At 38.0% G+C, this 24,324-nt stretch overlaps 3 protein-coding genes across 3 annotated transcripts; all 3 read left to right on the top strand.

Annotated features, from left to right (window-relative positions):
- The first annotated feature begins 1,244 nt into the window (after positions 1-1,244).
- Positions 1,245-5,092, top strand: LOC117824855 (extracellular calcium-sensing receptor-like). The gene is made up of 6 exons (XM_034700341.1): positions 1,245-1,423; positions 1,581-1,878; positions 2,027-2,812; positions 2,891-3,118; positions 3,286-3,409; positions 4,173-5,092. Exons 1-6 carry the CDS (start codon positions 1,251-1,253, stop codon positions 5,090-5,092), a joined length of 2,529 nt encoding a protein of 842 aa, XP_034556232.1. The 5' UTR covers positions 1,245-1,250.
- Positions 5,093-6,669: 1,577 nt separating this feature from the next.
- LOC117824854 (extracellular calcium-sensing receptor-like) lies at positions 6,670-10,556 on the top strand. Its single transcript, XM_034700340.1, has 6 exons — positions 6,670-6,875; positions 7,052-7,349; positions 7,498-8,283; positions 8,362-8,589; positions 8,757-8,880; positions 9,643-10,556. The coding sequence occupies exons 1-6, from the start codon at positions 6,703-6,705 to the stop codon at positions 10,554-10,556; spliced, it is 2,523 nt and encodes an 840-aa protein (XP_034556231.1). The 5' UTR covers positions 6,670-6,702.
- A 2,912-nt stretch (positions 10,557-13,468) lies between these two features.
- LOC117825681 (extracellular calcium-sensing receptor-like) lies at positions 13,469-16,652 on the top strand. Its single transcript, XM_034701599.1, has 7 exons — positions 13,469-13,668; positions 13,775-14,063; positions 14,199-15,011; positions 15,093-15,156; positions 15,262-15,320; positions 15,453-15,579; positions 15,733-16,652. The coding sequence occupies exons 1-7, from the start codon at positions 13,469-13,471 to the stop codon at positions 16,650-16,652; spliced, it is 2,472 nt and encodes an 823-aa protein (XP_034557490.1).
- Positions 16,653-24,324: the final 7,672 nt, after the last annotated feature.

Raw genomic sequence — 24,324 nt, 5'->3', positions numbered from 1 at the left:
GCTGATGTTGAGCTTCAATATATAGGATGTATAGGAAAAGAGATAAGAGGTATCACCTTGTCCACAAGAGGGCGCCAGAACCGATACAAAACAAAAGTTCCTCACAGCAGCTTTAAGTGATTTGGCTTTCTCCCACTGGAGTTTGAACCATTATTTAACCAACAACAAACAGACTTATGTAGAAAGTTAATAAACCCCCATAACATTAGAATTCAAAATTATCCCACTGCACAGAGGACTATGATTTTAAACTACCAATCTGAAATGGGAAGTTTAAAAAACCCAATGACTGAGCACTGTAAGTGGGTATGTTAGTTTGGTGGTTAGTCCTATACTGCCTTACAATAAGCTGATTCAGGGTTCAAATCCAGGTTGGGGCCTTTCCGGAAACAAAGAGTGTTCTGGTTTTCTCCTACTGAAATGTGATCCAACAAAATTTGATCTAAAGAATGTACTAGAAAATCAATTCACATAAACAATTGACATTAAAAAAAAACCACACTATATTAAGCCTGTGTCTACTACTTTTCTTGAGCCTTTGACTGATTCCAAAATAAAGACACAAAGTGAAGTTTATTAACAAAAGTGTTGCAGACAACCATAGTGTTATTAAGGTGTCTCTGTTTACTAAAGGTGGAAGCATTTGTGCTGTTACACCTGATTATCCCTCAGTATAATACTCAACAAAGTATTGTTTGCTTTAAATCATTAGGCATGCATTATACTGCCTGGCATTAAACATGAACACATGAATCAGCCAATATCATGATTGATGAATGATGCTTTCTGAAAATATCACCAGTGCCTTCAATACCTATTAATCACATTTATGATTGTAAGAATAACTGAGCACAAGAGATTAAACTCCATACGTACACTGAAGCCTTCAACGGTGACACAGGTTTGTCATACACAGCTAAGAAATTCTAAAAAGTAATGGCCCATAACTCTTTTTCTGACTGGTAACTTGTTTGCTTCCCTTTCTTGGTCCTCAGAGATTACATTGTGTCATTGTGTTGATTTTTGTAGGAGCAGGAAACGTGCAACACTGATGTAAAAGACAAATTTCCCTATGGGGACAATAAAGTACATCGTATCGTATCGTACATATCTCTTTCTGTTACAATTTTTTATATTGCTCCAAAATGTATAAATACTTGTCCACACTCGATTTTGCTCTTGTAGACAGTATGACATCCACACAGAGGTGGTTGGAGAAGGGTTGGTTACTGTTGCAGCTATTGTCGGTTATGTCTGTCCCACAGGCTGGGAGGTCTGTGTGCAGGCTGAGCGGGGATGCAGAATACCCCCAGGTGTCCATGGATGGGGACATCATATTGGGGGGAATTTTCTCTTTCCACAGTCGCTGGGAAGTAGGACTGCATACCTACGAGAATAAACCACTGTCACTGCAGTGTATCAGGTAAATTATAATATTGAAATATGTTAGATTTCACATTAAGAAGTACAAAAGTTTATCAAAATGTGTACTAAAGTAGGAAATCTCCTTTTTTGTGATTTATAACCATCAAATGTTTTCTTTTCAAGGGTGTGCACTATGTGTAATTCTCTGCATACAGTCTGAATTTCAGAGGCTTCCAGTATACCCAGGCTATGCGCTTTGCCATAGAAGAGATTAATAACAGCACAGACCTGCTTCCAGGGATGTCCCTGGGCTATCAGATCTATGATTCATGTGCATCCATCGCTAGAGCTGTGAAAGTCTCTCTTGCCCTGGTCAATGGTAATAACATGGTATCTGCACCGTCTGAGGAACCATGCACGAGACCTGCTCAAGTGCAGGCCATCATGGGAGAGACCTTTTCCTCACCTTGTATGGCTATAGCGACTGTGATGGGACCCTTTTCTATCCCTCTGGTGAGTGAGAATGATAAGATTGAAATGTGAACAATAATGTTTAATCTGTGATTTGTAGCCAAAGAGGTTTAAGAATAACTAAAACTGAGTGTAATTTTTGTAATTTCAGTCCATCTTTATTTTGGGTTTTATTTCCTTTTACTTATAGATCAGCCATGCAGCTACTTGTGCTTGTCTGAGTGATAAAACAAAGTACCCATCCTTCCTCAGAACCATACCCAGTGATTACTACCAAAGCAGAGCCTTGGCACATTTGGTCAGGCACTTTGGTTGGACTTGGGTTGGAGCTATCAGGACAAACGATGATTATGGGAATAATGGCATGGCCACATTCACAGCAACCGCCCAACAGCTGGGCATATGTATTGAGTACTCAGTATCTATCTATAGAACAGATCCACCTGAAAAGGTACAAAGGATAATTGATACTATAAAGGCTTCTACTTCCAAGGTCATAATCGCTTTCCTCTCTGCCTTTGATATGCATTTGTTAACACGCACATTGTCTCACCATAATCTGACTGGGTACCAGTGGGTGGGTAGTGAGGGCTGGATCTCTGTTTCCCAAGTTGCAGCCACTGGTGGGAATCACATTCTGGATGGTGCTATAGGCCTGTCAATCCCTATAGCACATGTCAGTGGAATGAGAGAGTTCATGTTGGATGTGAAGCCACTGAATGTATCTAGTAATGAAATGTTTACAGAATTTTGGGAGACATTATTCAGCTGTAAGTTTAAAAAGACAGCAATAAACCAGAAAGAATGTACCGGACAGGAGGATCTAACTGGAGTGCAAAACGGCTTCACTGAATTGTCACTCATGCCATTTTTCATTAATATTTACAAAGGAGTGTATGCGGTGGCCCATGCACTTCACAAGATTCTCCACTGTAATGAAACATGTGACACTAAAGTTCAGCTAGATCCATATATGGTGAGTTGAACTCAAACAGTTTTAAATGTATTATTGTACTGATTTGACATAATGTTGCATAAATGCATATCTTCTCAGATTTTACAGCACATACAGAAGATTCAGTTTAAAACAAAGGATGGAGATGAAGTTTACTTTAATGAGAATGGAGACCCTCCTGCAAAGTATGAAATTATAAACTGGCAGCCAAAAGAAGATGGCATGGTGGACTTTGTCATAGTTGGTCTTTATGATGCATCTCTACCTGAAGACAAACAGCTGATTCTGCAAAATAAATCTTTAATTTGGGCACAGAGCTCAAAAAAGGTAATCTCCAATGACATCAGTATTAATCAAAGTCTAATAGAAATATCCATATTGTATCAGTTTATTAAAGCTGTGTATAAATGTTGGCTTTCATGCATCAAAGATAAAAATATGTCTGCAAAAATAATCCCAAATGCTCATACATCTTTCTCATTTTGTTTAAATAGGTTCCTCTGTCTGTTTGCAGCAAGAAATGCTTCCCAGGAACTCGCAAGGTTCTCCAGAAAGGGAAACCTATCTGCTGCTACGACTGCTTAAAATGTGCAGAGGGAGAGATAAGCAACATTTCAGGTGTAGTATTATTTAATAATGTCATGATCACATGGAAAGCTATAGAAATTGCATGGTTTTATGATCAGACTGTAAATGCAGAGGCAGATTGATTGCATTGCTTGTACAGTAATCAAATAGTCTTTAAAGCAAATAAATGAAAAAATATTACATGCATTTGTAAAATATCTTGGAAATTGATATTAAGGCTAGACAACAATTGTTCAAATTGTATGTAACTTAAAAATATTTTAAATTACTTTAATTTGAGAATGTAGAAAAATCGTGGTAAAATTGAAGGAGTGTTGTTTAAAATGTACAACATTTTATTCAACATTTTGCCCTATTTTGGATCCTGACAACATCAAAAACGAGACATTAATTCATTGAAATTAAAGTGTATATTTTCCAAGAAATACAAATTTTGATCCAAGGCATCCTGAACAACTTCTGGTTGAAATTGGTTAATGGCTCTTGAATAAAAAGCAGAGGTGACTTTTCTCTACACATTCATGCTGACAACAGGCGATGTATTATGTAACTTTGTTTATAGTTTGTTTCAGTGATGATAAGAAAATAGGAGTCAAACTTAATCATATTTAAGGTAAATAAGGGAATGATAGACAACATTAATGATTATGTGTCAGGCAAACTATCATAAAGATGTATTCTATTCAAATGGTAACAATGTGTCTGTCCAGTAGGCACAGACACAATGCAATATACAGACCCGAAGTCACATGTACAGAACACATCTGAACACTGCTCCAAAATTATTTTCCAGATTCTATCACCTGTGAACAATGCCACCCTGACTTCTGGTCTAATGAGAGAAGAGATGCCTGTGAGAAGAAAGAGGTTGAGTTTCTATTATATCATGAGATTTTGGGTGCCCTGCTCACCTCAGCGTCTCTATTGGGAACATGCATGACTGCTATTGTGGCCTTCATTTTCTTCAGGCACAGGCAGACTCCTATTGTGAGGGCCAACAATTCTGAGCTGAGCTTTTTACTGCTCTTTTCTTTGACTCTGTGCTTCTTGTGTTCTCTCACCTTCATCGGCCGGCCCTCTGAGTGGTCCTGCATGCTGAGACACACAGCATTCGGCATCACATTTGTCCTCTGTATCTCTTGTGTGCTTGGGAAAACTATAGTGGTGTTAATGGCCTTCGGGGCGACACTTCCAGGAAGTAATATGATGAAGTGGTTTGGGCCTGCACAGCAGAAACTCAGTGTTCTTGGATTCACTCTTGTACAGATTATAATATGTATTCTCTGGTTAACAATTTCTCCTCCTTTTCCCTTCAAGAATTTTAAAGATTTCAAGGACAAAATCATATTAGAGTGTGCTTTAGGTTCCGCTATAGGCTTTTGGGCTGTCCTTGGGTATATAGGACTGTTAGCCATGTTATGTTTTGTTCTTGCTTTTCTGGCACGTAAACTGCCTGATAATTTCAATGAGGCTAAATTCATCACATTCAGCATGCTGATATTCTGCGCAGTATGGATCACTTTTATCCCTGCATATGTCAGCTCTCCTGGGAAGTTCAGTGTTGCTGTGGAGATATTTGCCATTCTGGCCTCCAGTTATGGGCTTCTCTTCTGCATTTTCCTGCCAAAATGTTTCATCATTTTGTTTAGACCTGAGCAGAACACTAAGAAACACATCATGGGTAAGACATCAAATAATGATATACATTATTAACATATGTCTAAAAACACGTGTTATGTTGCTGTAACTTTTAATCCACAGTTTTCCTTGTAACAAAAAATAAGGCATGCTAGTTAAATAAATTTATGATTACATATTAATTTGATGGGTGTTTTTTTATGCACATTATCAAGAAATGCCCCCTCTCCAAAACTGAACACACAAGATAAAAGAGAGAGCTACCTGTATATAAAGCTTCTTTCACTAATACAGATAAGCAATGTGACAAAAGATTCCCTTTCCTCAAGAAATAAGCCAACATTGATAAACGTCTGGCTCCAGAGGCCTCAAACTATGTCATAATTATTTGGCAATTAACTAAGTTGGCATACTAAGAAACACAACTAACAATTTTTGTTGAGCTACCACAATTTTTTGTTCTAAAAGCCCCCTCTATCATGTAAGCTCTGTTATACAATGTTTTATGATTCAGCTCAAGTTCCTTTTTTTGCAGCAAGTATTATGATTACTTCTAATCAGAATTATTTCCCCACAGTATTTGATTATTAAATGTTATCTAAATACTTTGGGGAAAGAATTCTGATAACATGGAATCTGACAATATAAGTAATCTTACGTGTTTTGGCTTTCTCCAACTGGAGTTTGAACCATTATTTAACCAACAACAAACAGACTTATGTAGAAAGTTAATAAACCCCCATAACATTAGAATTCAAAATTATCCCACTGCACAGAGGACTATGATTTTAAACTACCAATCTGAAATGGGAAGTTTAAAAAACCCAATGACTGAGCACTGCAAGTGGGTATGTTAGTTTGGTGGTTAGTCCTATACTGCCTTACAATAAGCTGATTCAGGGTTCAAATCCAGGTTGGGGCCTTTCCGGAAACAAAGAGTGTTCTGGTTTTCTCCTACTGAAATGTGATCCAACAATTTTGATCAAAAGAATGTACTAGAAAATCAATTCACATAAACAATTGACATCTAAAAAAAACCACATTATATTAAGCCTGTGTCTACTACTTTTCTTGAGCCTTTGACTGAATCCAAAATAAAGACATAAAGTGAGGTTTATTAAGAAAGTGTTGCAGACAACCATAGTGTTAGTAAGCTGTCTCTGTTTACCAAAGGTGGAAGCATTTGTGCTGTTACACCTGATTATCCCTCAGTATAATACTCAACAAAGTATTGTTTGCTTTAAATCATTAGGCATGCATTATACTGCCTGGCATTAAACATGAACACATGAATCAGCCAATATCATGATTGATGAATGATGCTTTCTGAAAATATCACCAGTGCCTTCAATACCTATTAATCACATTTATGATTGTAAGAATAACTGAGCACAAGAGATTAAACTCCATACGTACACTGAAGCCTTCAACGGTGACACAGGTTTGTCATACACAGCTAAGAAATTCTAAAAAGTAATGGCCCATAACTCTTTTTCTGACTGGTAACTTGTTTGCTTCCCTTTCTTGGTCCTCAGAGATTACATATCTCTTTCTGTTACCATTTTTTATAGTGCTCCAAAATGTATAAATATTTGTGCACACTCGATTTTGCTCTTGTAGACAGTATGACATCCACACAGAGGTGGTTAGAGAAGGGTTGGGCACTGTTGCAGCTATTGTCGGTTATGTCTGTCCCACAGGCTGAGAGGTCTGTGTGCAGGCTGAGCGGGGATGCAGAATACCCCCAGGTGTCCATGGATGGGGACATCATATTGGGGGGAATCTTCTCTTTCCACAGTCGCTGGGAAGTAGGACTGCATACCTACGAGAATAAACCACTGTCACTGCAGTGTATCAGGTAAATTATAATATTGAAATATTTTAGATTTCACATTAAGAAGTACAAAAGTTTATCAAAATGTGTACTGAAGTAGGAAATCTCCTTTTGTGTGATTTATAACCATCAAATGTTTCAATTTAAATGCTATTGTTTCTTTTCAAGGGTGTGCACTATGTGTAATTCTCTGCATACAGTCTGAATTTCAGAGGCTTCCAGTATACCCAGGCTATGCGCTTTGCCATAGAAGAGATTAATAACAGCACAGACCTGCTTCCAGGGATGTCCCTGGGCTATCAGATCTATGATTCATGTGGATCTATCGCTAGAGCTGTGAAAGTCTCTCTTGCCCTGGTCAATGGTAATAACATGGTATCTGCACCGTCTGAGGAACCATGCACGAGACCTGCTCAAGTGCAGGCCATCATGGGAGAGACCTTTTCCTCACCTTGTATGGCTATAGCGACTGTGATGGGACCCTTTTCTATCCCTCTGGTGAGTGAGAATGATAAGATTGAAATGTGAACAATAATGTTTAATCTGTGATTTGTAGCCAAAGAGGTTTAAGAATAACTAAAACTGAGTGTGATTTTTGTAATTTCAGTGCATCTTTATTTTGGGTTTTATTTCCTTTTACTTATAGATCAGCCATGCAGCTACTTGTGCTTGTCTGAGTGATAAAACAAAGTACCCATCCTTCCTCAGAACCATACCCAGTGACTACTACCAAAGCAGAGCCTTGGCCCATCTGGTCAGGCACTTTGGTTGGACTTGGGTTGGAGCTATCAGGACAAATGATGATTATGGGAATAATGGCATGGCCACATTCACAGCAACCGCCCAACAGCTGGGCATATGTCTCGAGTACTCAGTATCTATCTTTAGAACAGATCCACCTGAAAAGGTACAAAGAATAATTGATACTATCAAGGCTTCTACTTCCAAGGTCATAATCGCTTTCCTCTCTGCCTCTGATATGCATTTGTTAACACGCACATTGTCTCACCATAATCTGACTGGGTACCAGTGGGTGGGCAGTGAGGGCTGGATCTTTGATTCCCAAATTGCAGCCACTGGTGGGAATCACATTCTGGATGGTGCTATAGGCCTGTCAATCCCTAAAGCACATGTCAGTGGAATGAGAGAGTTCATGTTGGATGTGAAGCCACTGAATATATCTAGTAATGAAATGTTTACAGAGTTTTGGGAGACATTATTCAGCTGTAAGTTTAAAAAGACAGCAATAAACCAGAAAGAATGTACCGGACAGGAGGATCTAACTGGAGTGCAAAACGGCTTCACTGATATGTCTCTCATGCCAATTTTCAATAATGTTTACAAAGGAGTCTATGCGGTGGCCCATGCACTTCACAAGATTCTCCACTGTAATGAAACATGTGACACTAAAGTTCAGCTAGATCCATATATGGTGAGTTGAACTCAAACAGTTTTAAATGTATTATTGTACTGATTTGACATAATGTTGCATAAATGCATATCTTCTCAGATTTTACAGCACATACAGAAGATTCAGTTTAAAACAAAGGATGGAGATGAAGTTTACTTTAATGAGAATGGAGACCCTCCTGCAAAGTATGAAATTATAAACTGGCAGCCAAAAGAAGATGGCATGGTGGACTTTGTCATAGTTGGTCTTTATGATGCATCTCTACCTGAAGACAAACAGCTGATTCTGCAAAATAAATCTTTAATTTGGGCACAGAGCTCAAAAAAGGTAATCTCCAATGACATCAGTATTAATCAAAGTCTAATAGAAATATCCATATTGTATCAGTTTATTAAAGCTGTGTATAAATGTTGGCTTTCATGCATCAAAGATAAAACTATGTCTGCAAAAATAATCCCAAATGCTCATACATCTTTCTCATTTTGTTTAAATAGGTTCCTCTGTCTGTTTGCAGCAAGAAATGCTTCCCAGGAACTCGCAAGGTTCTCCAGAAAGGGAAACCTATCTGCTGCTACGACTGCTTAAAATGTGCAGAGGGAGAGATAAGCAACATTGCAGGTGTTGTAATATTTGATATTGTCATGATCACATGGAAAGCTATAGAAATTGCATGGTTTTATGATCAGACTCTAAATGCAGAGGCAGATTGATTGCATTGCTTGTACAGTAATCAAATAGTCTATAAGCAAATAAATGAAAAAGTATTACATGCATTTGTAAAATATCTTGGAAATTTATATTAGGGCTAGACAACAATTGTTCAAATTGTATGTAACTTAAAAATATTTTAATTTACTTTAATTTAAGAATGTAGAAAAATCGTGGTAAAATTGAAGGAGTGTTGTTTAAAATGTACAACATTTTATTCAACATTTTGCCCTATTTTGGATCCTGACAACATCAAAAACGAGACATTAATTCATTGAAATTAAAGTGTATATTTTCCAAGAAATACAAATTTTGATCCAAGGCATCCTGAACAACTTCTGGTTGAAATTGGTTAATGGCTCTTGAATAAAAAGCAGAGGTGACTTTTCTCTACACATTCATGCTGACAACAGGCGATGTATTATGTAACTTTGTTTATAGTTTGTTTCAGTGATGATAAGAAAATAGGAGTCAAACTTAATCATATTTAAGGTAAATAAGGGAATGATAGACAACATTAATGATTATGTGTTAGGCAAACTGTCATAAAGATGTATTCTATTTAAATGGTAACAATGTGTCTGTCCAGTAGGCACAGACACAATGCAATATACAGACCAGAAGTCACATGTACAGAACACATCTGAAAACTGCTTCAATATTATCTTCCAGATTCTATCACCTGTGAACAATGCCACCCTGACTTCTGGTCTAATGAGAGAAGAGATGCCTGTGAGAAGAAAGAGGCCGAGTTTCTATCATATCATGAGATTTTGGGTGCCCTGCTCACCTCAGCGTCTCTATTGGGAACATGCATGACTGCTATTGTGGCCTTCATTTTCTTCAGGCACAGGCAGACTCCTATTGTGAGGGCCAACAACTCTGAGCTGAGCTTTTTACTGCTCTTTTCTTTGACTCTGTGCTTCTTGTGTTCTCTCACCTTCATCGGCCGGCCCTCCGAGTGGTCCTGCATGCTTAGACACACAGCATTCGGCATCACATTTGTCCTCTGTATCTCTTGTGTGCTTGGGAAAACTATAGTGGTGTTAATGGCCTTCAGGGCGACACTTCCAGGAAGTAATATGATGAAGTGGTTTGGGCCTGCACAGCAGAAACTCAGTGTTCTTGGATTCACTCTTGTACAGATTATAATATGTATTCTCTGGTTAACAATTTCTCCTCCTTTTCCCTTCAAGAATTTTAAAGATTTCAAGGACAAAATCATATTAGAGTGTGCTTTAGGTTCCGCTATAGGCTTTTGGGCTGTCCTTGGGTATATAGGACTGTTAGCCATGTTATGTTTTGTTCTTGCTTTTCTGGCACGTAAACTGCCTGATAATTTCAATGAGGCTAAATTCATCACATTCAGCATGCTGATATTCTGCGCAGTATGGATGACTTTTATCCCTGCATATGTCAGCTCTCCTGGGAAGTTCAGTGTTGCTGTGGAAATATTTGCCATTCTGGCCTCAAGTTTTGGATTGCTAGTTTGTATTTTCATTCCTAAATGTTACATTATCCTACTGAAACCAGAGAAGAATACAAAGAAGAATATGATGGGTAAAGGGGCACCGAAATCCCTCTAAAACTTAAAATAATACAGTGGCAAAGGTCTTATTAAAACCCCAAATCCCCCAAAGTCAGGACTGATTGATGTTATGCAAATCATCATAACCCCACATTAAATTGTTAATAGTGCAAAGACAACATATTAAAAATAGTACTGTGCACTGCCACATCATTTTCTAGTGGAACACAATACTGGGCTGTACCAGCCTACTTTCACTCCTGCTTCAAAGTAAAGATAAAAAGATGTTTATCAGGCTGTGAGAGACTGCATAAGCAAGTGGTTAAACATTTTCAGAGTAATGTAAAATTTCAAAGAATTTGGACACGGCCGAAAACCAATACTACGTAGATGACTGTGATCTTCAGGCCCTCAGGCAGCAATGCATTAACAACAGACATAACTCTGTGGTGGAAGTCACTGCATGGGCTCAATATCACCTCTTTACAGGTTAAAACTGTACAATGCAAAGAGGAAACCATTTATAAACAGGATGCAGAAATGCAAGGAACTTCCCTGGGCCAGAGCCCATTGAAGAGTGATTGCGGTGAAGTGGAGAGCTGTCCGATAGTCTGACAAATCAAATGTGGACATTCTTTTGAAAATCATGGACAATGTGTCTTCTGCTCTACATAGAGGGGAGAGGGACCACCCTCCAGTTCAAAAGCCAGCATCCCTGATGGTATGGGGATTTATAAATGCCAATGCCATTCACGTATCTGGGAGGGCACCATGCCAACACAAAATTCTGTATTTATTGCAATCACATGGCTATATAGTACAACAAACATTCAAAACTGCCCCAACCTTTCAGAACACTCAACAAACCCCACCTATTTAGAACTGCTTTTGAAGTATGATTGCTTTTAAATGTATTTTTATGCTTTTCATTCATGTTTTTATTAATCTATTGTTTTATTTGATGTTTTATCCTCTGTGCAGCGTCTTTGAGCGTCTTTTTCGAAAAGCGCTTCATAAAATATGTATTATTATTATTATTACAAGAGAAGGGCGATGAACTGGCCCACCTACAGTCCAGATTTGTCATCCATTGAAAACATTTGGCACAACATGAAAGAATAAATACAACAGCCTGAATCCTATATTAGGCATGAATTGGACAACATTTCACTTTCAAAACTCCAGAAACTGAAGGCATTGGTTCTCAAAATTTCACAGAATGTTGAAAGAGAGGCTAGAATACAATCAATACCCCCTTTTTAAAACCTATTCATCAAATTTAAAATGAGCATTTATATTTTTATAATACATTAAATGTGACATATCATGCAAAATTGACTTTTTAATGGTTCTTTACCTGCAATATGTGTCCCTGGCATGTCTACAAACCCCCCGAGAATGAAAAAAATCCATTCTGCCCCTGTTTTGATTTCTACACCTTTCTGTAAATGTGTGTGAAACGAGCCGTTTCAGACTTCCGTGTTTTTGTTACGTAACAACAATATCCGGTCTGTCACGGAGTCAGAGCTCGGAGCTTGTTCAGCCCATAGACTGTATAAAATAATACTGAATCCCCCCTCCGTTTTTCATTCCCTGCACAAATGTGTGGTAACAAGGAGCTCAGGAGGGAGGCATGCTAGTTGTAGGCGGTCTTAATAAACACAAAGGTCGGTTTTACTCCCCACGTCTGCAGATTTGAAGATCTAGTGGATGATTTTTATTTATCATGGATAAGTGCTAGCGCTAGTTAGCATAGCTACATAGCTACATGTCGTAGCTGTAGCTGTGTACCAAGACACACGTCAACATACTGACAAATAAAACAACAAGAAACACATAATCTGTGACCAATCCTTCAGAAAAGGTCCTGCTGCCTTTCTGGCAGAGGTCGGTTTTACTCCCCATGTCTGCAGATTTGAAGATCTAGTGGATGATTTTTATTTGTCATGGATAAGTGCTAGCGCTAATTACCATAGCCACATAGCTACATGTTCATAGCTAGCTGTAGCTGTGTACCAAGACACACGTCTCCATACTGATAAATAAAACAACAAGAAACACTACATCTATGACCAATCGTTCAGAAAGGTCCTGCTACAGGCGCCTCTCCGTCAGGATCAGATTCTGGATCAGATTCAGAGGGTTGAAGTAACGCGATCTCTGAGCAGCCGTGTATATTCAGCCAACATGTAAACATTAGATCAACATGCTGGAGAGCCGAGGCACATCCACTTCCGGAGGGGGCGTGGTCAGAGGGAAAACAGAGTGTTCTGAAGAGGACTGAAGAAGAGGGGTTTTCAGGCATGCCAAAATCTGATTTCAAAGTGTTTTTTTGAGCATAAACTTTAAAGACATGTTTTGGGGACCTCTTAGACCAATATATATTGATGAAAAAAGCGTGATATGTCACCTTTAAATGATTTCTCTTTCAACAGTTATCTTTGCACTTATTCTAATTAAAGATGGGGGTTTTAATTATTTGCAGAACTCTAAATTCTGTTTTCATTGACATTCACACAGCATTCCAACTTTTTGAAAATTGGCCTGCACTTCCTCTGACAAAACAGTTTTTGATCGGTGTATCAATCAGCCATCAGTCCTCATTTCACTGTAGACATGCTGTTGTACTTTTATGACTATGTATCATTTTATTTGTTTCCCAGCCTGTTGAGAAAAGCATTTCATACAATGTGATATACATTCATATCATCCTATCTATTGCACAGAAAGCACAAGACAATGCATAAACTGTACCAAATCACTTTTTCAATCCCTAATTCTAATTTGTTATCAATGAATAAATCCAGCTCCTTGGACATAAACACCTTTTGCCCAACTTGTTTGGTTTCCTGTAGTCTCCCGAGGCTTGAGTTCATCCATGACAACTCCCCCTCTTGTTGTTGAATGTGTATAAAGCCGTTTTAGAAGCTGCAGGGCTGAGTGGCGGGGCCTTGAGCACAGAACAGAGCTATGCCATTGTTGAGGCTGATCCTCCTGGCTCTGCTGATGGTAGAGGGAGACTCTGTGTGTCGACTGCAAGGCTTGGGACAACCACCGGAACTGGCCCAAGATGGTGACCTTGTTATCGGGGGTATTTTCTCATTTCGCACAGGGCAGGACTATGTGGTGGACACATTTCAGACAGTCCCAGGCGTACGGAAATGCAAGAAGTATGTACTATGAGCCAGAGATAATTCTGTTGTATGTGTATTTTCTGATGTATTTAAGACACTAACACATACGTATGTGTTACCCTGTCCTGTTTCCCTTCCCTAGCTTTAACTTCAGAGAATTCAAATTTGCTCAAACTGTGATATTTGCCATAAATGAGATCAACAAAAATCCTGACATGCTCCCACATGTTAAACTTGGTTACAAGATTTATGGCAACTGTGGAGCAATGGGCATATCAAGAGCTGCACTGGCACTGGTGAGTGGAGTGAAGGGAGAAGTCAGGGACAGCAACTGCACTAAGACTGACACAGTGCAAGCTATCTTAGGACACTCAGGATCAAGACCGACCATTGCATTTGCACCTGTGGTTGCAAAGTTCCATATACCTGTGGTAAGTAAAGGGAAAAGGTGATTGAAGGTAGTAAAAGTGTGTGTTGTATTAAGTCTGCTGTTGGAAATGTTTATGGTTCAATCAGATTTTCTGTCAACACAGATTTTTCTTATATGTGTGTATCTTTTGATGCAGATCAGCCATTTTGCCACCTGTGCCTGTTTAAGCAACCGGAAAGAGTATCCAACTTTTTACAGAACTATTCCCAGTGATTACTACCAAAGCAGAGCCCTCGCAAAGCTGGTCAAACACTTTGGTTGGACCTGGATCGGGGTTATAGCTGTGGATAATGAATATGGCCTCAATGGTATAACTGCATTTATCCAAGCTGCACAAGAACTAGAAGTGTGCATTGAGTACTCTGAGGCATTCTCATCTTCAAGTCATCCCGAAAGACTGCAGAAACTTATAGAGATAATTAAATCTGCAACATCCAAAGTGATCATGGCTTTTGTGTCTCACAGAGAAATTAAGCTGCTTGCCAAAGAGTTATACAAACAGAATATTACAGGTCTGCAGTGGGTCGGCAGTGATGCCTGGGTCACAGATCACTCTCTCACTGACAGTGAGGGACACAGCATCTTGGTGGGCTCTTTGGGCTACACTGTGAGCAAAGCTAAGATCCCCGGGCTGGAGGAGCAACTGAGGCAGCTACACCCCTCACAGTTTCCTGACAGTCAGTTTGTCAGGGATTTCTGGGAAGATGTGTTCGACTGTGCTCTGAATGAAAGTGAAAACACTCAGAAACAGCCATGCACTGGCTTAGAGAGCTTGCAAAATGTGGACTCACAATTCACTGATGTGTCCGAGCTGAGGTTCACCAATAATGTGTACAAGTCTGTTTATGCAGTGGCTAATGCTCTTGATGACTTGATCAAATGTGAAGAGGGAAAAGGGCCCTTTCCAAACGGTTCATGTGCTGATATAAAAAACATTCAACCCTGGCAGGTGAGGATGCACCGGTTAAATGTGACAGAGGGATAAACTCATGATTTACTACCATGTAATGCTTTCTTTTGTATTTAATAGGTGTTGCATTATCTGGACTCTGTGAATTTCACCACACAAGAAGGGGAGAGAGTCTATTTTGACAGTAACGGAGACTCACCAGCAAGATATGATCTTGTTAATCTACAAATGACAAACAAAGGCACCATGGAGGGAGTGACAGTTGGAATTTATGATGCTTCTCTTCCAGAGAGTCGTCAGTTTATCATAAGTAACAACACGGTTGTGTGGGGAAATGGAAAGACCAAGGTGAAGGAGAGACTACTAAACTGATCAATATTAACCTATAATTGTTTAAAAGTGTTCTCATGTGTTTTAATTAATTACTGATGCATATTCAATTTCCTATGCTTCACCTTGCATGTGTGTCTATGTGTGTAGGAGGTGCCTGTGTCGGTCTGCAGTGAGTGTTGTCTCCCAGGATCTCGTAAGGTCCTCCAGAAAGGCAAACCAGTGTGTTGTTATGATTGTGTACCATGCCCACCAGGGGAGATCAGTAATTTAACAGGTAAACAAGCAAGTGTTTTGAATGTGATGAAATATATTAAAAGTATTAAGACAATGAAGCAAAAACCTAGAAATGCATTTTGATATAGGTCTTGAAACCATAACATCAGTTAAACTTTACTATCTCTACATATACTCTCTTTTTGTTTTGCAGATTCAATCATCTGTATGAAGTGTCCTCCAGCATACTGGTCCAACAAGCAGAGAGACGCCTGCATCCCCAAACTAATCGAATTCTTGTCTTACCATGAAATCCTTGGAACACTGCTGGTTTTATTTTCTCTGTTGGGAGTTTTCTTAACAATGATCACAACACTTGTTTTCTACTGCCACAAAGAAACCCCACTAGTACGGGCCAACAATTCTGAGCTGAGCTTCCTTCTGCTCTTCTCTTTGACTCTGTGCTTCCTGTGTTCTCTGACCTTCATCGGCCGGCCCTCCGAGTGGTCCTGCATGCTGAGACACACAGCATTTGGCATCACTTTTGTGCTCTGTATATCATGTGTGCTTGGGAAAACTATAGTGGTGTTAATGGCCTTCAGGGCGACACTTCCAGGCAGTAATGTGATGAAGTGGTTTGGGCCTGCACAGCAAAGACTCAGTGTTCTTGCTTTTACTCTAATACAGGTTTTAATTTGCATACTGTGGCTGACCATAAATCCCCCGTTTCCCCTAAATAATATGAAACACTACAAAGAGAAGATAATACTAGAGTGTGATCTTGGCTCAGCTATAGGGTTTTGGGCTGTGTTAGGATACATTGGACTTTTAGCTCTCCTGTGTTTTTTTCTTGCTTTTCTGGGTCGAAAGCTGCCTGATAATTTCAACGAAGCTAAATTCATCACATTCAGCATGCTGATATTCTGTGCTGTGTGGATCACATTCATCCCAGCATATGTCAGCTCTCCTGGGAAGTTCACAGTAGCTGTGGAGATATTTGCCATTCTGGCCTCCAGTTATGGGCTTCTCTTCTGCATTTTCCTGCCAAAATGTTTCATCATTTTGTTTAGACCTGAGCAGAACACTAAGAAACACATCATGGGTAAGACATCAAATAATGATATACATTATTAACATATGTCTAAAAACATGTGTTATGTTGCTGTAACTTTTAATCCACTGTTTCCTTGTAACAAAAAATAAGGCATGCTGGTTAAATAAAATTTTGATTACATATTCATTTGATGGGTGTTTTTTTATGCACATTATCAAGAAATGCCCCCTCTCCACAACTGAAACACACAAAATAAAAGAGACAGCTACCCATATATAAAGCTTCTTTCACTAATACAGATAAGCAATGTGAAAAAATATTCCCTTTCCTCAAGAAATAAGCCAACATTGATAAACGTCTGGCTCCAGAGGCCACAAACTATGTCATAATTATATGGCAAATAAGTAAGTTGGCATACTAAGAAACACAACTAACAATTTTTGTTGAGCTACCACAATTTTTTGTTCTAAAAGCCCCCTCTATCATGTAAGCGTTTTTGTACACTGTTTTATGATTCAGCTCAAGTTCCTTACTTTGCAGCAAGTACTCTGATTACTTCTAATCAGAATTATTTCCCCACAGTATTTTATTATCAAATGTAATCTAAATACTTTGGGGAAAGAATTCTGATAACATGTAATCTGACAATGTAAGTAATCTTAAGTGTTTTGGCTTTCTCCCACTGGAGTTTGAACCATTATTTAAAAAAAAAAGACTTATGTAGAAAGTAAATAAATCCCCATAACATTAGAGTTCAAAATTATCCCACTGCACAGAGGACTATGATTTAAACTACCAGACTGTAATGGGAAGTTTAAAAAACCCTATGACTGAGCACTGCAAGTGGGTATGTTAGTTTGGTGGTTAGTCCTACTGCCTTACAATAAGCTGATTCAGGGTTCAAATCCAGGCTGGGGCCTTTCCGAAAACAAGGAGTGTTCTGGCTTTCTCCTACTGAAATGTGATCCAACAATTTTGATCTAAAGAATGTACTAGAAAATCAATTCACATAAACAATTGACATCTAATCAGCAATGCATTGCTGCAATGGTTAGCAATGCTGCTTCTCAGTCCAATGGTTCTGGATTCAAATCCAGACTCGGATCATTCAGTGTAAAACTAGTGTTCCAGCTTTCTCCAAATGAAATGTGGTCCATGATATTGAACTACAGGGATGAACTTAAAAGTAGATGAAACCAGCAGCAGTGCTGACAGGTGGCACAGCAGTGTAGTGGTTAGGACTGCATACTTTGGATTGGCAGAAACATTCACATGCTTTCCTTACAGTCTGAGATGTACATTCGAACTACAATAACAAAATGGTGAAATGAAAGGACCAAAAAGGCCAGCACTGCCAGGCAGCACTGTGGTGTGGCTGATGGGACTGGTGCCTTTCTGTGAAGTCTGGGTGCAAATCCCAAATGTGGACTTTTAGTATGGTGTTACGCCCCACTTAAGGCGGCCCTGTGGGGCTAACAATAATCCATCACATGAATCCATAGAAACATGATAACACCTTTTAACACTTAACAGAAAGGGCTTTAATACAAAATGACAAAAAGGAATAAACAATACAACAAAGATCAACAATAATCTAACATGACAAAACACAACAAAAGCTCACACAAATCCCCGAAAGGCGAGTCAGACGGGCAGTAGTGCCCAACTCAAATGCCTCTCCCTGACTGCAGGAAGCTGCAAACTTTAAGGCCCAATATGAACCTCATTGCCTCAATCCGGAGACTCCTGCAGAGAAGGTGATAGAGGGGCAGGGACACAGAACATACAGCCATAACAATGGGATGGGATTTAAACACTTTCCTCACATCGAGCTGTGCTTTTTTAAACTACTATATCAAAATGGTGAAATTGAAAGACTCAATATAGAATCTAACTGCTAGATATAGCTAGATATTACTATTTGCTCCATATTTGAGCATGGAGGAAGTGGTACCCCTAAAAAAAATTTTGTCTAACCTTTTCATTCGTAAAACTTGCATTTTTTTTACGGTTCTGATAGATCACTACTTCAGTCATCTCCATATTTAGGATGTAAAAACTAACTAAAACTGTTCACAAATTGCATATATGTGCATGGTTCCATATTCATTCTTTGGTTTGATTTACTAAATCTAAATCTTACACATTCATGATCAACATGTGAAAAATGTGTAAATCAAATCATGTGATTTTATTTTCTCAAGCAAATCACACAAATTGAAATGCAGGAATGGTGGGCACACAAGCGTCTAGAGTATTTTTTTGAATACACAATACAAAGTAGAAGAAGAAGGTGGCTGCAGACCAAAGTGAGATCTTTCGGTCTTTATTCTTAACAAGCTAAAACGGGATTAAGATACACATATAGACAAATAAGCAGTGCAGATCATGTTATTACATTTGTGCAGGAATGTAAAGAAGGTAACAAAGGTAAGATTTCCTAAGATAAAACACCATTTATTTATGGCATGTTAATATAAACATGTAACAATAGAGATAGTGTTTTTCAAAGAACTCTGTAAAAACTACGTAAGTTAGAAACTCTGAAAAGTTTATCACTATGTGGTTCTAAGGGGTTCAATAAAGCATGGGTCCTGCAGCATGGCCCAGACTCCCCCTGGCATTAACTCCAGAACATATTTCCATGGTGCTTTCAAGTTCAAAAATACACTGATGCAACATGGAAATGAAAGTTGCACTTGTGCACAGACCAAAACAACACAGAAGAAAACACAGTTGAAGATAAATAAGTCCCCATCTGTTGTAAGCTCTGCTTCATTACCCAGTGGCTGGACTCCAGTGGGAGAGCTGCAGCAGGGTCCCAAAACGCAAACACAAGTGATCAACAGTGGAGATTGCTTCATCCTCTTACACAACAACAGGAACATCAGGTGGCATATTGCTTCAAGGTGAAAAAACACTTCTGTATTAATTAACAACTTTGTCACAACATGCAAATGTTACACTTCGAATCAATTAGCAGCTTGTTTTGATCTCTCTCCTCCTCCCTTGTTTGTTGCTCAGCACTGCCTTGCTATTGTTTCATCTTGTCAGCAATCTTAATTTATTTTAATTCTTTTGGCACATAATAATAAAATCTTAAAATTATTGTTGATGTTTCAGATTAATTATTCTAAAGTCAGAGAACAGGTGAGGACCACGAAGGCCCTAAACCTCCATACTCATATTGCTCACAATGTATCAGCACCTGTTGTGCTATTTCGCAAAATAAAAATGTAAAACAATGTATTTAATATTTTACAAGCCATAGCCTTAACATCGCATTACAGGATAATGTTAAACTATGAATAAGACATATGTTGGAGTAGGCCCAGCCTTCCTAACACCACAGCAAGAACACAACCATCAAAATGCTGAGCATTTTTACTTTATCTACAGTTACAGATTTTTTCACAAATATGTGTTATTTAATTTAAATAGTCATTTTTAGTCAGATTCAGATGACCTATGCTGCATCCCATTGAAGAGAGATCAACAGTGTTTAACTACACAGCAGTGGACAAATTATCTAACATTTGTTTGGTTGTTTCAATCAAAATGTGGTATTTTTTGTAAATAAAGAACACTTAATTGAAGAAGAGGAAGTTAAAAATTGAATATGGCCAAATGTGAACTTTCAAACTGAACATGTTGTCTACCTAAAGAAAAGTTAACATCTCTATTCATAGCAAAACGATCCAAAATGCAAGTGTGTCCTGGTAAAACTGTGCTCACTTATTAAGAATTAGTTGTATATTTCTCATACATTTGCTTTAAATAACAAAGAGCTACTGTTGTCAGACAACATCAACATGGTCATCGGTACATGTGTGTATCTCTTGATTGCTCCTTTAAAAATAAATTCACAAAAACCATAGTTCTTTGAAGAGAACTATCTTAATGTAACATTTAGAAATTATGGAAAAAATACCCTTTGCCAATGTCCTAAAACTGAACTTGCTTTTTTAAATTTCAACTCACAGTCACATTTTGCCAAATGAATATCCTGCTAAGTCACTATTAGACTCATGAATAAGCTAGACAATATGAGCTGAAAAAATGTGATAAAAGCTGAACCTGCCCATATAACTTTTGGAAAACCTTGCAAATAACCCATTTTTGGGGTGGAATATTCTCTTTATCATATGTGGCAGACTATACAAACGTAAGTATGAAGAACATCAAGATTTACAACTTATTGTGTGAGTGTGACTGATACATGCTCTTTAATTGTTCCACATCACATCCATATGTTTTTACTTTCCCTGAGGACATCACCTCTTCTGTGTTAAACTCTGAGGCAGCAGATACATGGATGTAGGAATGGACATGGGCTCAGGTGAAAGGGGTATAAAAAGACAAGGCCAGAGAAATAGAGGTCAGCCTAAGGAACCTGGTTCCTCTGATCATACTCAGGGCCCATGTATGCCAGCTGCAAGCGAGGGCACTTTAGCTGGCCAGGATTGGAGACCTTATTTTGGGGGGTATTTACACCTTTTTCACCAGGTACAGAAGAAGCATGGCATTCCTTGGACATGCTTGGAGTATTGATGTGTTTTGGATTTTTGTTGATGTGCTATTCGGGGGCATATATCTAAGAAAATCCATGGTCAGAAAGAAGAAATACAGCATTGTTAACGTATATAAGATACATTATAAATTATACATAAATCATTATGCCAGTTATACAGGCAGGCAGAGGGAGAACATAGATAAGAGAAACTGTACACAGGACACTGCACAGGTTGTATAAGATATACCCTGGCTCTTGGTTTTATAGAAAGATACAAGATAGCACTGGTAAATGTCTACTTTTTTGTAGTGTGTGCAAAATTGTTTAATATGTTATTTTAGATAACCTTCTTATTAATTAATGTGTAGTGAGCAAGTATTTGTTCTATACTTTCTCCAGAACTACTCTGAGGGAGCTCCGCAAAGCAGGTCAAACTGTACATCTGGACCTGAGTGAGGACAATATCTATCATGTCTAGATATCTAATATCCAATGTTTAAGTTTGAACAATATTTAAAGAAGAAATATTATTTAACTGCATGTTTACTTCTAAAAAGGACAGACTGAGCGAAGTTAGATCACTTGCAAGATAGGAGCAAAATAATATACAACATATTAACTTATGGACCATGTGTGTTGCCACATATGTTGTTTTTTATATGCTTCTCTGTGTCTTGTTAAGTTGCAATGGAAGTTTCAATGCTTGGACACAAATTTAGATAGTTTTTTTTCCTCACATTTTAAGGCTATCATAGCCTTGTTTTTTTTTTAATATGTTATAACCAACTAGAACAAAGCTTTGTTTGCACTGGATATGGAATGAATTTAAAGGACATAATTACATGAATTAAATGAAGTGAAAACGTTCATACTCATGCAGGTGCAGTGTTCAGTCTGAAGATGTAAAGTCCTGCAGAGTACCTGCTGGCTGTTATTACTGTTCAGAACACCTTGAACAGAACAGAAGTCAGCTACATTACAAGTTTGATTATTGGAAAAAAATAAACAATGCTTGTGAAATATTAAGGCATTTGCTTCCCTCTCGCCTCTTTTAAACCATCTCACTGATAACTGGTTAAATATGACAGAGACACATTTATCTTCAAGAAATCGAAATTACTGTCTATTACATGAGTTATTGGACGGAATCTGAAATGTTCAGTTTGATAGTGACGATGGATGTTTGTATATTTCATAACATTAATAATTGGTAAACGTTGTTTTTTTATCTGACTTTCATCTTCAAGCCCTCTAAATGTTCAGGAAACACTTCCTGTCATAACACTCTAAGTTATTGCATTGAATGTTAAACGTTTTGAATCATAAAAATAAGTTGTAACTTGGCACATTTCACATTGTATATTACAGACACACTTTCTTCGTTAAACATGGTACATTTGTATGTTGCTACAGAGTAATTATTTTGTTAAAAAAAATACATCTTTTGACTTTAAACATGAAACTATTCCTTGTTTCTTTCTATAAGCATGCAGTGATAAAATGTTCAAAACTCAAACTCACTCACAAAGACACTTTTTTGGATTATATATGTATTCCTACATTAATAGTTCCCCAACACTGAAGTGGTACTTTTGTATGTATAACAATGAAGCATGGATCATTAATTAATTTGCATGACAACATGTTTAAGTATCTCCAATAACCAAAATATTCATTTCTCATATCTGTTTTACACAATTGCAAATGCATCATAGCCTACTGTATGCACAGTATGTGCTTTTATTTTCATGTCAGTTCTTCTCCATGTTAACATAGTTGAATTACATTAAAATTTAAGGTTAGGAGATTCAGGAGAATACTTCCACAGTTTTCTGTTTTCAAAATGACATTCAAATTTCCCATATTTGCAGTAGTTTAACATACTTGGTTGTCAATGAAAAGTGTGCATTTAATTGTTGAGACTAAATACAGACCATGGAGTCTTTTGACCGACTTACATTGGCTACTTTTTATTTTACATGTTTTATGAATTTGTGTTTGTTACTGCATCATAGTAGGATTTAACATTGGGTAGGCAAAATAAATTCATAATAATTTTCTGTGAGATTATCAAAAAGTCTTACAGCTTTTCCTCTCACATATCTGAAAATACTTGTAATATAGGATATGCCTGCAGGACTCTGCACAGTCAACATTTTGTCACACACATATGTTTTAGTGGTTTGGAGTTCTTGGAGTACAGATGTGTTGTGAGAAATAAACAGTTGTTGATGCAAAGGGTTAACCAAACCTTACACATTTCTGAGTCTGCACCTGCCACCATGCCTGTGTTTTCTTTGGCACCTAAAATATTACAATGAGCTCGTTTATTGGGACAAAAACATTAAAATTACCAAAGCATGTCCTTGTAGATTTTTTTTTATTGTACTTGCTACTCAGATTACATGTTATTATGTCACCCATAAAGCCTTAAATGTACTGTGAGAGCCGTATTTTAGAAGGGTGTAACGTGAGCCCAAACGCTAATGGACCAGAAAAATCACTGTACAAAGGAAACTGGTATGGCCCAGTGGTGAAAGCATGCCCCCATATACAGAGAGTGTAGCCTTAAACTGGTTCTTCTGGTTCTACTCATGTCCCCACTTACCCGTCTCTCTGCATGCTTCCCTATTCAAAAAAGGCAGAGAGGGCACACAAAACACACAAAAAAAACCAACTCTAAAGTTGGTGCAAAATCTAAATGGACTATATTTCATACATATAGGTATGTTTTTGATTATCAACATCTAACACTAATGCTGTAGCTGCTGCTCAACATGTTTTCAGGGCTGTCAAAATATGTTTATTATCTTATAATAGTGATTAAAGACTGAGTTTTAGAAAAACTATACAAAACAAAAAACGCTGCACAGCTTCACTGGTGTGGTCTGAAACCATGACTTTCAGGTAGGAGAGAACTTCAAAGTGTTTCATCCATAGGTCTGTGTTAACTCACACTGCTTTTGTGATGTGGTTGCCTATACTGACATCAGTCTCACTAGCTGGACCTGTATGCTCAGCTTGTAGGAGGTAGCTCAAACTCTTATAGTGCTTTGACATAAAGTGCATATGACTTTTGACTTGTCAACTGAGTCATTTGGGATATTTTGTGAAATGTGCCTTTCAAAAGCACAGTGGTGTCTCTCCCAGCTACTGCAGGAAGCAGGAAGACTGCGCTGGCTTAACTATGGTGTTTCGAAAGGGACAAAAATAGCAAGGTATTTTTTTTCTTTCTTTCT

Source organism: Notolabrus celidotus, chromosome 14 (genome assembly GCF_009762535.1).
Source record: "Notolabrus celidotus isolate fNotCel1 chromosome 14, fNotCel1.pri, whole genome shotgun sequence".
Classification (NCBI taxonomy): Eukaryota; Metazoa; Chordata; class Actinopteri; order Labriformes; family Labridae; genus Notolabrus; species Notolabrus celidotus.
Note: the sequence above shows the minus strand (reverse complement) of the source record. Positions and strands in the feature narration are given on the sequence as shown.

Coding starts and splice junctions, on each gene's coding strand:
- LOC117825681 (XM_034701599.1), top strand. CDS start 13,469: ATGCCATTGTTGAGGCTGATCCTCCTGGCTCTGCTGATGGTAGAGGGA. Junction 13,669..13,774: donor GGCGTACGGAAATGCAAGAA/GTATGTACTATG, acceptor TCCCTTCCCTAG/CTTTAACTTCAGAGAATTCA. Junction 15,157..15,261: donor GGAGAGAGTCTATTTTGACA/GTAACGGAGACT, acceptor CTTCTCTTCCAG/AGAGTCGTCAGTTTATCATA.
- LOC117824855 (XM_034700341.1), top strand. CDS start 1,251: ATGTCTGTCCCACAGGCTGGGAGGTCTGTGTGCAGGCTGAGCGGGGAT. Junction 1,879..2,026: donor GACCCTTTTCTATCCCTCTG/GTGAGTGAGAAT, acceptor TTTTACTTATAG/ATCAGCCATGCAGCTACTTG. Junction 2,813..2,890: donor TTCAGCTAGATCCATATATG/GTGAGTTGAACT, acceptor ATATCTTCTCAG/ATTTTACAGCACATACAGAA.
- LOC117824854 (XM_034700340.1), top strand. CDS start 6,703: ATGTCTGTCCCACAGGCTGAGAGGTCTGTGTGCAGGCTGAGCGGGGAT. Junction 6,876..7,051: donor CTGTCACTGCAGTGTATCAG/GTAAATTATAAT, acceptor CTCTGCATACAG/TCTGAATTTCAGAGGCTTCC. Junction 8,284..8,361: donor TTCAGCTAGATCCATATATG/GTGAGTTGAACT, acceptor ATATCTTCTCAG/ATTTTACAGCACATACAGAA.